This window comes from Pseudonaja textilis, chromosome Z (genome assembly GCF_049901715.1).
Source record: "Pseudonaja textilis isolate UNSWEBS1 chromosome Z, rPseTex1.2, whole genome shotgun sequence".
Lineage (NCBI taxonomy): Eukaryota > Metazoa > Chordata > Lepidosauria > Squamata > Elapidae > Pseudonaja > Pseudonaja textilis.
This window is the reverse complement of record NC_142008.1, coordinates 93,929,251-93,942,696: the sequence shown is the minus strand read 5'-3', so window position 1 is coordinate 93,942,696 and position 13,446 is coordinate 93,929,251. Positions and strand designations below refer to the sequence as shown.

The window sequence follows — 13,446 nt, the reverse complement described above, 5'->3', positions numbered from 1 at the left end:
ACAGTATTCCCCACTATGGCTCTGACGCAAGAAATAATGACAAATATCTGAGTCATCTCATGAAATCAGCTCATTATCTGTAAAAGAGACCACTACCTATATTGTTGCCATAGTTCAGGCAATTCTATGATGTCAGGAATCATGGTAAAATGATATCACAACTAAATGGAACCCTTGGAATGTCTTCACCACCACCAGCCTCACTAGTGCAGCCTCCATATGGAATGACATGTGGATGCGGTTGCTTGGTAACCATATAGAGCGATCTCCAGGGTTGGATGCCATTTTTCAAGGCAGCCCTTACTGGGGCACATGAAAACGATGGGACAGGTAGCGGCCTCTGCTACCCTTCTTTTCTTCCTTGGAATCTTATTGGAGCCTGTTAGCTGGTTGGATGCAGCAATACAGCCATGCCCAGCCTCGTGCCCTTGTACTTTAAAAATCCTCAACTGCAGCGTGACTATCAATTTTCCTGGTGTCAACCATGTGCCTGTTCCAGAGCCATTTCGTCATCCCTATTTATTTGTCATGCTGTGAGTATTTAAATCTTGGAGGCACACCTATAGTTGAGAAGGGAAGTCCATTTTAAGAGAAGGAGATTTTTGTTACAAGTAAGGGAAAGATGAGGCATAATATTCTCAGGTACAATAAGTATAAAGATGGAAAGTTTTATATCCTGAAATGTATTGGTCTTACTCATAATGCTTTGAACATTGTGGCTTTTTTTTGTTTTGGCAAGACAGTTTGGTGGAGCTAGCCACTGGTTTGTAAATTACATTTTACAATTTTACTCTCATGAAATCAGCTAGGATTTTTTTTTCATGTTTGGACTTGAGGTTCATGCGATATGTGGACAAAAACACAGATAACCTTTACACATTGCACAATGTGGGTTGTATTTTATTTGGTCCTCTACGTTATGACTATTTCGGTATTTTTAATACAAAGAAATTGATAATTTTGTATTTGTGTTTTGAATTTTATTTGGCTGTTCATGTTATACATATATAGTATGACTGTGTACTATATGCCACGGCATTTTCTGTACAATGCCAAAATTTGTTTCCTGCTCCCCACAAATATTCTTATGTCTATCATTCCCAAGTATGATAAATGTGAAGCAGGAGGGACTGCTTTTCAGTTTAACTAGCTGTTTGGATATAAGGGTGATAGTATTCAAACAGATCAACACTCAGAATAGCTCTGGAAAGGACTTTGGTAGTTACTAGTCTAGTCCCCTGCTAAAGGAGCAGACCCTGTACCATTTCAAAGAAGTGGGAGTCCACTCTTTTCTTAAAAGCCTCCAGTGATGAAGCACCCACAACTTCTTAAGGCAAGCTGTTTCCCTGGTTAATTGTGTTCACTATTAGGAAGTTTCTCCTAAATTCCAGATTGCTTCTGGCCTTGATTAGTTTCCATTCATTGTTTCTTGTCTTGCCTTCAGGTGCTTTGGAAAATAAGTTGACCCCTTCTTCTTGGTAGCACCCCCTCAAGTACTGGAATACTGCTATCATGTCACCCCTAGTCCTTTTTTTCTCCAGAATGACCATACCATTTGCATCGGTTTTTCATATGTTTTTGTCTCCAGACCCTTAATCATCTTAGTTGCTGGGGTTTTTGCGCTGTTTCCAAAGTCTCAACATCTTTTTTGTAATGTGGTGACCAAAACTGAACGCATTATTCCAGGTGTGGAATAATCTAACTAAGGAAAGCAGTACTAATATTTCACATGATTTTGATTCTATGATTGTATTCGCTTTTTGGCTGCTGCCGGCTCATGTTTAAGTGATCGTCCCCTAGGACTCCAAGGTTTCTCTCACAGTTACTGTTTCTTAGCGATCGTCCCCTAGGACTCCAAGGTTTCTCTCACAGTTACTGTTTCTTAGCTATGTATTGCCTAAACTGTCCTAGTACCATTTTTCCCATCTAGGTGTAAAACCTTACTTTTCCTCATATTAAATTTTATTCTGTTTGTTCAATTCTGTCAAAATCTTTTGGATCCTAGGTTATTGGTTATTCATGCTAGCTTAGTGTCTTCTACAAATTTGATGAGTTCCCCTTCTATTGCCTCATGTAACTTATTTATGAAGATATTGATGAGTACTGGGCCTAAGACAGAACCCTGTACCCCACAGCTTACTTCTGTCCATGTGGACGTAGTACCATTTGGATCTACTCTTTGAGAACATGTTGTCAGCTAAATAAAAATCCATCTGGTGATGATGCTGTCTTTCCCACATTTTTCTAGGTCAACAACAAGTAGGTTGTGGCCAACTTTGTCAAAAGATTTAAGTTATTCTGGAAAGCATTTTAAAGTATTGGTAGTGTTTTTTGTTGTTAGTACTATTTTTTCCTAAATTGTCGTTTTTAATATTGTCAAGTTGTAAATTGTCCCACTGATAGTACCCATGTAAGCCTCCAAGGCAATGTGATACAAATGCAATAAATAAATTAAGTGGAAAGGAAGAAAGCAGGATGTAGTGGGGAGTTTCTGTTTCTAATTTATCTGCTGTTTCTTCTGAGGATGATTCTGTAGTATTGCAGGCTAACTCTGTCCATAGTCTGGAATTCAATCCTGATAGGCTCAAGGTTGACTCAGCCTTCCATCGTTCCGAGGCTGGCAAAATGAGGACCCAGATTATTGGAATCAATATGCTGATATTATAAAATCAGAAAACGCTATGTAGCACTGTGGGGTGGTATATAAGTTAAGTTCTACTACCCTCTTTCCTCCATTCTTTATCCCTCTTTTTTTTGAGCCTTGGTAATTTCTGGTGATGTCTTTTAGTAGCTGGAAAATGATAGCCAAGCCTTACAATCTGATTTTCCAGTTGAAATATACAATATTCTCCACAGTAGTTCTGACCGAAAAAAATAATCACAAGTATCTGAATCATCTCATGAAATTAACTTGTTATCTTTAAAAGAGACCATTACCTATATTGCTGCCATAGTTATGGCAATTCTATGATGTCAGGAATCATGGTAAAATGATGTCACAACTAAACTGAATCCTTGGAATGCCTTCACCACCACCAGCCTCACTAGTGCAGCCTCCATATGGAATGACATGTGGATGCAGTTGTTGGTGTGATAATAATCACAAAATATAGCCAAAGACAGTGAACAAGAGCTTTATTATTAACCTTTTGTAAAAGGCAATTCTGCTCATGGCAGAAGACGTTTTCTCCAGGAGGGCTGGGATTTATATACAGTTTCAAATATACAGTCTCTGCCCCTTTCCTGGGTTCAGTATCTATCCAACTACATATCTCCCTATGCCACACCCATATTATTGTTGCGTAGCACCTGTTTCCTTGTCTTTGGAAACTACCCTTGTTCTCATGGCTTCTTCCTGTTATGTCCATCGAAACACAATGGATCATTAACCAGTTCTGTTCAGATCACTATGACCCAGTATCTCCCACATATAACCTAACTCCAAGAAATACAACCCCTATGTTCCAGCCAAAAACCTGACATTTACTTATTAAAACACAACAAGTTACAAAACATGTTTGTTAGATACAGTTACATAATTGTCCAGGAATCATTGTAAAAAGGTCACATATCAAACCATATAAGTGACCTCCAGGGCTGGATGTCATTTTCCAAGGCAGCTTTTACTACTTTTACAACTTACCTTTTTATATATATATTTGGACTTGAGTCTCATGCAATATGTGGACCAAATCATATATAATCTTTAAACTTTGCATAATGTGGATTGTATAATTGTGACACTGTAGGCAGGTGGGCATAAAATACACCTTTGAATGCATTGTTAACATTATGTTTCAGATTAGGCAAAGAAGTTTGTTAGAAAAGCCAAAGGAACTTTTAAAAACAAAACAGCTTATCAAATAACAAAAAAAAAAATTATTAAATTTCAAGAAACGTGTGTATCTATATTACTTAGAAACATCTATATTTATATAAAAAGCATATATATATTTATATAAAAATCATCCACATAGACTCAGTACGGAATATCAATAGAAGGAGCTGACAAAATAACAAAATAACTTCATCAATTTGTATTATATAAAATAGCCAGTTTAGTATAATTGTTATAGGTCTGGCCTAGAAATCATTAAACTCTGAGTTCTAGGTTTCCCTTAGGCACAAAACCCAATTGTCTTCCAATTCCAGTGATATATCTAGAAATTGGAAAGTTCATGTGATGATGATGAAGATGAAGCCATAGTCCCATTATGCTATATTTTTTTAAGAATATAGACAAATCAACAAGCATAACTGCCTAATATGGTCTAAGAAGAGTTGTTATGTTCTCAATTTTCTTTTTAGTTTAATGTTTGGTTTGTTTTTTAGCAGAAATATCAAGGCAGCTGTTTGCCCCAATATAAAGCCAACTCCAGAAATTTTGTAAGATCAGTTTCTTCCTAATATTTCATTTTATAGTCTACTTCTAGGCAACTTTCCAGAGGTGGCTGAACTGCAACTGTGAGAAATGCTGACAGTTGCAGTTCAGCCACCTCTGGAAAGTTGCCTATAAGTAGATTCACCAATCTGTGAATAACAAAGATGAGAATGTGTCTAAGTGGAAACACATCTGACAGCTCCTTCCCTGCTTTTCTTTAAACATCTGTGGCTGGGCTTGAGAAAATTCTGTGGTGTCTCCAGTTGTATCATTTTCTTTTCAGATGTGTCTCCATTTCCTGTGTAAGATTAATGTGGTATGCAGATCAGAGATAGACCATGATGTTTATTTCAAGACATTCTATTCATTTGAATTGTATTCTCTCATATTCATTTTTTCCCTCCAGGGATTTTACTGGAAACACAATTTCGTTCATTAACAAACAGATGTGGCGGGCCTATCCTTGGACTGAATATTTGTGAGTATACTCTCAGGCTCATCCTATGTTACTAACATGGAAGGGATGTCCATTTCTATTGTCCTTCTTTACTGTGACTTGGACGTAGGCTATCCTTGAGGTAGCTGGATGCACAGGGGGGATGTTCCCTGTCCACTAGAGCTCTTGATGGTTATGCATCACAAGTATCTCACTATTGCAAGTAGACTGGATGCACAGGGGGGATGTTCTCTGTCCACTAGAGCTCTTGATGGTTATGCATCACAAGTATCTCACTATTGCAAGTAGACTAGTGAAATGGACAGTATGGTGTCCATCTTCCACCACAGCGAAAGGCTGTAAGTTTGTTTAGATGTTTTGTTGAGGTAATTTCCCGTTAGGAGAATGAGCGCATACAGGGGGACGTATTTGAGAGAAGTGTTTGAATAATACACACACAGTACACAGATATACTGTACAGTAAATGTAGGTTTTTACTTCCAGAAATGTTAAGCAAAGTCCAAAATAAGCAATCCAAAGTCATTCACAATTTAAATCAGTCAGTTTTCAATCCAGGGATAATTCAAATATTGTCAAAAAAAAGTTCAGTATCAGACTTACATTAAATCCAGTAATATCAGTCAATTAGAAGAAATGGAGCAACGTCAATACTTTCCAACGGAAGGAAACAGAGATACACTCACACTCTCTTCTGAGACTCAGACCAAGACAAACCAGGTTTTTGGCTCGATCTTATGGCCGTTTGAGAAACCACACCTAATTACAGTTTTGCATTTTCTTAAAGATACAGTTTTAAAATGTTTATCCTGGTTTATATATTTCTAACCCAAATACCTGTTAGGTGACTTATATTCCTAACATGTTGTTCTAAATTTTCTTCCATCTCTTTAGGATCCTCAAGAACAATCATTTGAGTAGACTGGATAATACGTCTCTAGATGGCTTGCTTTCACTCACACACCTGTAAGTTTTTATCCCTAGGCGTGTCTTATTTGCTATCTCCCAAAGGACTGTCTCATTTTTACACTGAGTAAAACTCCTAATGATCAAGTTTCTGAGTTACACTTTAGTCTTGTGATTTCTCTGGGCTTTGGGTCTTCCCTTTTGAAGGAGCGATTTGCTTCCTTGCATTTGAAGCTGTATTCCCGGAGATCCTTTGAAATGATTGCCTCATCTGGTTTCCTGACACTGAAATTGCTTAGTAGCAATAGGCTGGCATTAAGCCAAAAGGCAGAGGTATTGGGATTTCCTCAATGAGCATAAAAACATGGTGGGAAATTAGATTTATTAAAATTATTATTTTTGTGTGAAGGGTGAAGCAATGTGAATGTAGGCATTGATCAAAGAAAGCAGGATGAGAAAAAAAATACTGAGTTGACCAGCGAATGGATGTGGTTTGGCTAAGAAGTCTGTGTTCAGTTCAACCACTAATCAAACCAGGCCAACCCTGATTAGCTCTTCTTTACAATTTCTATAATCTTATGTGCATATAATTACAATGTCCTGATGTTTAAAATTGTCAAAACAGTCCAAATCAGCCCCACACTAACAGAATCAGGAAGGCTGACAGTTAAAAGATTTTGCTATTCTAAGATTATCCTCAGCTTTCTAGCAAGTTAATTTGAACTGGATCATCACTGGATATCCTTTGAAATACTGGTTTTTCAATCAAGCTCTCTTCTAGGAAATGTGACATTGAGAATGCTTTACAATAGCTTCACTCCTTGCTGCAAGGACCACATAAGATGTCAGAAATAATACTCCATTAGCATTGGCTCTCTTGGGGTTTGCTCCTCTCGTAAGAATGTTTTTTTTTCAGGAACGGAGAATGAGTGGGGCCCTTGTGGACTGTACCCTGGTAGGGAGCTTAAAAGAATAGTAGCCATCTTGCCTTGTTTGTGACACAGTGCCTGGAAGAGGAAGGCAGTTGTTTCATTTACTTTACACCATGAAGGGATCTGAGGATACTAACAGCAGCCAAAATAGACATGTGTCCAAAGATCTCATGGTCCTCTTAAGATTCTGCTACTCTGCTGCCTGAACTTTCATCAAAGGCAAAAGGAACTTTTAATTAGAAAAGCTTGGCTATGTTTGAATTGCTTGAATTTAAGGATAACGGGAGCTGCCTAATCCTTCGCTTGTTGGGAATTGGAGGGGGTAACATTTGACCTAATTTTTGATGGTTGGCTGTTGTTTTACCTTCAATTCGTCACTAAGAGCAGGGAACCTGGGAGTACAGTGGATGATTAGAGGCTGGATGGAAAGATTGTGTGGTTTCTGTCTATTAAAAGCACTCTAGTACCAATCAGAAGTGCAAGGGCCAGGGACGGGCGGGTCTTGGGGGCAAGTAGAAATGTGGTAGTGGTTTTGGGCAGAGAGAGATAGAGTTGGAGATGGAGAGTAACCTGAATATACAGTTTCAGTGTACTGTTTTGGTTCTGGGTCCTGATTTTTTGTGCTGATCTCCAATTTCCTTACGTGGTTTTGGACTCTGGCTTGTGCCTTTGAATAACAGGTTGGTTTTTAATAAAGCCCTAACCCTAATTTTAGATTTAATCCATGGGCAGCCATCTTGCTGTGCATTACTGAGACCTGGCTGAGCATGAAGAAGGAGAATGGCACCAAAGCTACGTTAGCAGAATTGCTATGTTTTGGGTGGGAGTGGAGAATGGGTGCTGCCTTTAGATAGCTGGGTATGAAGCCTTACTTATAAGGTTAGGAATTAGATGAGATTGCTGGTACCAACCTCCTTGCACCTGCTACTTGGTACCATATGCAGATTGGCACTGAGTTCCCCAATCTTATAGTTGTGGGGGATTTCTTCATGCCTATTTGCTTAGGCAACAAAGTTGCTTGCCAACACAATTACAAGATTCTTGGTGACCAACAACATACAGAAATACAGTAAAGAGTAAGAAAAACAGTAGATAAAACTAAAACAAATATATGACATCAGTCCTCAAAACCTTTCTAGATATGTCCTTATCTTCAACCTTTTACTAAATGCAGCAGTGTGGGAAACAGACAAATCTGCAAACTTTTAGGACAGCTTTCTCCAAGCTGATGCTGTCCAGATAGGTTGCTTATATTCCACTTTTATTATTTTTATTAATAACTCAAGGCAGCAGATACACAATATGCTCCTTCCTCCTCTTCCTATTTTCCCTACAACAACCACTCTGTGAGGTGAGTTTGGCTGAGAGAAAGTGACTCATCCAAGTCAGCTTTCATACCTAAGGTGGAACTAGGACTCACCATCTCCTGGCTTCTAGCATTGTGCCTTAGCCACTACAGCAAATTGGCTGTATGTGGGGCTATAATTCCCCATTTTGTTCTACCTGGTACCATGCCCAATATTGCTGCAAACAAGAATGAAACTATGATGAGGTGGATGGAAAAACAATGGTATGCGGAGGCTTATCTCATCTATGCACCACATGTTGGCTTGTTATATTAAAGTTACATATTACAGGCAAGCAAATAAATGAAAAACACATAAAGCAACTATGCAAGGTGAAGGTGGAGCTAACATTTTCTTCCGGGTATAATATAATGTGTGTGCTCTTTTAAACAGGGATGTCTCATATAATCAAATCCAGACCATTGAGGCAAATGCATTTGAACATCTTCCATTTCTGGAATCTGTGTAAGTCATTAAGCCAAAAAACAAAAATCCAGTTTAAGCCATGGTGGAAATTGGGGAAGGAGGCAAACTGAAATCATATAGCAATTAATCTTCCCAGCTGTCAGTGTGCCAATGATTTATTACTGAAAGGTTGACCCACCCTTAACTATTATTAAAATGGGGAGGGGGAACTTGGACTCGAGGTTGAAGGAGGAGGGCTTGACCCAGGGAAGACAATTTTCCAAGAAGTACCATATGAGTTCAGACTGAACTATTAGTGGATCAAGTTTCAGCTCCAACTTTGATTGTTAGTGCCCAGACCTGAGTTTTCATAAGTGTTGTAAATGGGGGGAGAGGGAAAAAACTTTTTGGAGCAGAGCTTGAAAAAGGAGAAGACTACCTAGAATTTTAAAGAAAGATACATTTTAATGGGAACCTTTTGATCAATCAGTAACCCCATAAAGAGAAATTGAAGAGGGTAAAAAAAAAAAGTATTGAAAGAAACAGTCATTTGGACTTTTTAGTGACTTTGAAATTCTTTTGGAATTACTTTTGATTAAAAATATTTGGGTGGTTGTTTTTGAAGAAATCTTTCTCTTCAGGATGGCATTGCTTTTGGATGAATTAAAAACTCAATAACAAAAATATAAGAAAGAAGAGCAAGATGGAAAAGATTCTTGGGGCACTCTTTTTCAATTTTTAGAGATGGCGTTACGCACCTATGAAAAATTGACTACACAGCAGGACGACTGGAACAAAGAAGAAGAAGAAGCCATTTTGGATGAGCAATGGGTTCACTTTGGGGAGGAGGAGGAAGAGGAAAAGAAAAGGGGATTTTAAGGGTAGAGAAAAAAATCCAAAAAGACAAAAATGAGATGAAAGCTGGATATAAGGTTAGAAAACAACAGAAAGTGAGTAAGCAGAAGAAGAAAAGGGGGGAGGAGAGACAAGGGGGGGAAAAGGCAAGGAGAAAAATAAACAAATGAGAAAGGAGGGGATGAAAAACCTTAATGCTGGGAAGCAAGACTCTAAGAAACAAAATCTATTTAGAGACAATGGGTAATTTAAATGAAAAAGGGATTCTGGAAGGTACATAAAAGTGTGATTTTCTATGTGTATTCAGAGTAGAATGTGTATTAGTAGGTATGATTTGCTCTTTTATGGTATTCCTGGTGGGTTATAGGCTTATATTTTGTAATTGTAGCCTATTTGCTTTTCTTATAAAGTTTTTTTCTTTGTGTGTGTGTAATTTTAGAATGTTCTAACCAGAATCTCAATATAATTTAAGTGTTATATTACTGAAAGGTTGACCCACCCTTAACTATTATTAAAATGGGGAGGGGGAACTTGGACTCGAGGTTGAAGGAGGAGGGCTTGACCCAGGGAAGACAATTTTCCAAGAAGTACCATATGAGTTCAGACTGAACTATGAGCGGATCAAGTTTCAGCTCCAACTTTGATTGTTAGTGCCCAGACCTGAGTTTTCATAAGTGGGAAAACCCTAAAAGTGTTTTATTGGGTTACAGGGCTTACTATGAACTTAGAATCTCTAGAGTTAAAATTATATTGCTTGCAGGAGATTTAATTTACCCTTTGAATCATGAGCTCTGCCTCCTATTAAGTAATGATACCTTAACCCTAAACATGCATTGAGGCTTCTGACTGAAGAACTAGCATGATAATTGGAGGAAGCCTGGAGTGATTGTTCAAAAGGTCAGAGTGGTAATATACAGCTAGTTCATTGGAAAAGGAAGAAATGACGCTCACCCTGCATGTAATTCCCACATCCCCAGTCAATGAAGAAGAAAAAAGATCCTGGGTTCTTTTATTTTATCTGTTGTTTATTTAATACAGTGGAAGACGTTCTACATCGCTCTCTTGCTTTCCTTTCCTTTCCAGCAATCTCAGTGGCAACTATATTTCACGGATAATGCAGGGGGGCTTTCAGGCCTGGCATGGGATGCTGTTTCTATCCAAGGTGTAAGTAAAAGTGAAACTCTTTCAGATAGTGGGTGAGACAGATGATTTCTAACAATGGGACACAAAGTCTCCGCTAATGCTTGAAGGAGATTAACAGGCTTGTTTGATGTCTTTCAATCCCAAACACTCCTCTTTGGAAGGAGAAGGAGAAGATATAGCTTCTGAGCAGGGACAGCCAACTGTCTCTAATGTTGGTCTCCAAGACAGAGATGTCTTACTCTCCAAATCCACCAGGACATATCTGGGATATTTTCTTATGTTGTTCAGATTTTTCCCATACCATTGGTTCTACCTATGATTATTCCACACTGCTTCCTCGGACTAACAATAACTAGCATTTTGTGATGAATTCTTACTGAGCTATATAAATATAGATAAGTGAGATTCGAGGCACTGTCAGTATGCATCAGTCCTTAAATTCATTGTTGTTACAATATATTCTTAAGGCAAGTCACCCAAAATACAGTGGCAAAACTTTAAGATGACCCTTTGAGATACTAAGCATTTTTTCAGAAACCCTTTTTTCATGTTCAAACAACTTAGAGAGGGAAGAAAAGAAAAGATATCATGCCTCCATAACCTTAGGTTTAACAAAAAGGTAAGCGCTGTAGTAGAAATATTCGCAAATTTAAACAGGTGGTCTGGTAATCTAGATTATCCGGAATCTCATTCTTAAAACTCTGTGAGCAAAGAATCACTAAATTGCAAAGTATTCCATGAGAACATTAATCTCTCAAATTTAAGTAGCTTTAATTTTAATGTTCAGTCTTAAAATGTGAGAAAAAGCCTTTGATGGAATAGAATCATTTTGGGGGAAATGATCCCAAAAAATAAAAATTTAGGTTTGCCCTTAATCTAGTACAAGGTCTTATAGAACAAATAGAGAACTGTGGCTTTGCTACATTTAACATACATGCAATCATATTGAGCTCAAAAGAAACGCTCCGAAATGATGTACTAATTTTAAAAAGAGGCAAGGTTCCTTATTAGGAGCTTTTAAATAAATTTGGTGGCAAGAGGAACCTTTTATTTAATTAAATGGAAAAAATGAAAGGGAAGAATAGGACAATCAGAATTAGGTTTAGGGCACTTGAAAAATAGCAATGTCATTTAGACATTTGACAGTGTGTTTCAGCCCTCTCTACGCAGTTCACAGAGTCAGCATATTGCCCCCAATCTGAGTCCTCATTTTACCTACCTTGAAAGGATGGAAAGCTAAGTCAACCTTGAGCCTGGTGGGATTTGAACTGCCAAATTGCAGGCAGCTAGCAGGCAGCAGAAATAGTCTGCAGTACTGTACTCTAACCACTGCACCACCATGACTCATATATCATTTTATCTGATGCAAAATAAGCCGGATAAATTCTTTATCATAAAAAGTAGCAAATATTAGAACTTGGGTAGTTCTAAAGGGAAATGGAGAAATCCATCAAAGGCTACTAGTCTTGAGCATTCAGGGAACGCTGCTCGGTATAAGAGCATTCCCTTGCCTTTTTTTTTTTTTACTGGAAGTGAGAATTAAGTATTCCAGATAAATATTTAAAAAATTGAATGCAGTGGAAATGGGTTACTTAAGAAGTATATTGCTTCTTAAAAAGAAATCATAGGACCCATAAGGAATTGATGATGAACAAATATGGATTAAACACAAAAGTAATTAGCCAGTATGTAAGAGATGCAGTTTGTTAAACTGAATGGGAACTGAAATGCAAAACAAATACATGAAGAAAGATGACTGGGAGAAATGGTAGATATAACTGGGTGGAGTTGATGAGGGTCTCAAAAGAGAAGGGGAAAATTTAAAGGCAACATGTGGGATGGGCATAGCAACAAGGAAGCTTGCTTTTTTATTTTTATTTTTTTTATAACAACAAAAACAAACAAAATGTTTCTGTTCATCAGTGTGTCAGTTGGGTACACATTTTTTGTGCACATAATACCATTATCATACATATTTTACTTATATATTTATAATCCTTCTAATCAGTATTTTATATCACATATATCACTTATTATACTAGCCTTAACATATTTATTGATTTTCAATAATATATTTCACATTCATTTTCTTACCATGTCTAATTCATTTGTTTATCAGTAATAAATATTATACTGTACTTACATATTTCAATTTCTTACTCTTCTATCTAGCCATTCATAAAATAAATTCCAAATTTTATAATAATCTTTTTCCTCTTGTTCTGTCATAACAAGGATGCTTGCTAAGGTAGAAAAATACGTAGACATAAAGTAAAAATTCTGATATAAACTGGATTTATATTTCTTTTCTCAGATCTCCTGTCTATAATTTCTTTTGCTTATTACTTCTTACTAGAAGGATTAATAATTAGTAATAAAGTTATTTAGGGTCAAAAACAAAAAAAATGAATAACTTGTTGCTTATACCTGAATTCTTCCTGTTTTATGTTTGGGCCAAATTTATAACCAGCTCTTTTGTCTTTCAGGATTCTCAACCGTAATCCACTGAGAGAGATTGAGGATTCCTACTTCTATAAATTGCCCTCACTGGAATTCCTGTATGTGTGAAGTTCTTTATTAAGGGTTATTTACTCTGGAATGTATGCAGCTTTTCTTTTCCTAATTAATTTAGCTTGGGCTAGTATATATGAAGATCAATATAGTCCTTGATCAGGGCCATAATTACCTAGGTCCAGATTTTCTTACAGCCATGGAATAGGTAACCATGGATTAGTCAAGAGCTGTCAAGCACTTTAACATTGTCTAGATCAGGAAAAAGATCTTACAAAAAGACTAGAACTACGCTTCATTGAGATGGTTAGGTAAATGGTCTTGAGGTCTCAAGGAAAAGTTGGTAACTGTAATCACTTCAGAAGGTTATTTTTGTGAGGAGAAAACAAAATAGGCATGAATTATATGTGTATGTAAAGAAGAGGAAAAAGATCAGGAAAGCATTGTATGTTTTGTATTTGCAGTTGTCAGCATTTCATTACATTAATGGTAGATTTTTAATCCTGAGTCCAG

At 37.2% G+C, this 13,446-nt stretch overlaps 1 protein-coding gene across 1 annotated transcript; it reads left to right on the top strand.

Moving 5' to 3' along the window:
* Positions 1 to 321: 321 nt before the first annotated feature.
* On the top strand, positions 322 to 12,990 carry LOC113449424 (leucine-rich repeat-containing protein 37B-like). The gene is made up of 6 exons (XM_026720523.2): positions 322 to 533; positions 4,788 to 4,859; positions 5,730 to 5,801; positions 8,413 to 8,484; positions 10,363 to 10,443; positions 12,909 to 12,990. Exons 1-6 carry the CDS (start codon positions 322 to 324, stop codon positions 12,988 to 12,990), a joined length of 591 nt encoding a protein of 196 aa, XP_026576308.2.
* The last annotated feature ends 456 nt before the right edge of the window (positions 12,991 to 13,446 follow it).

What these genes read in the sequence shown, in the direction of transcription:
- LOC113449424 (XM_026720523.2), top strand. Translation starts at nt 322, where the DNA reads ATGGGACAGGTAGCGGCCTCTGCTACCCTTCTTTTCTTCCTTGGAATC. An exon ending in CCCTATTTATTTGTCATGCT is followed by an intron (nt 534 to 4,787) that starts GTGAGTATTTAA and finishes TTTTCCCTCCAG; the next exon opens with GGATTTTACTGGAAACACAA. An exon ending in ATGCTGTTTCTATCCAAGGT is followed by an intron (nt 10,444 to 12,908) that starts GTAAGTAAAAGT and finishes TTTGTCTTTCAG; the next exon opens with GATTCTCAACCGTAATCCAC.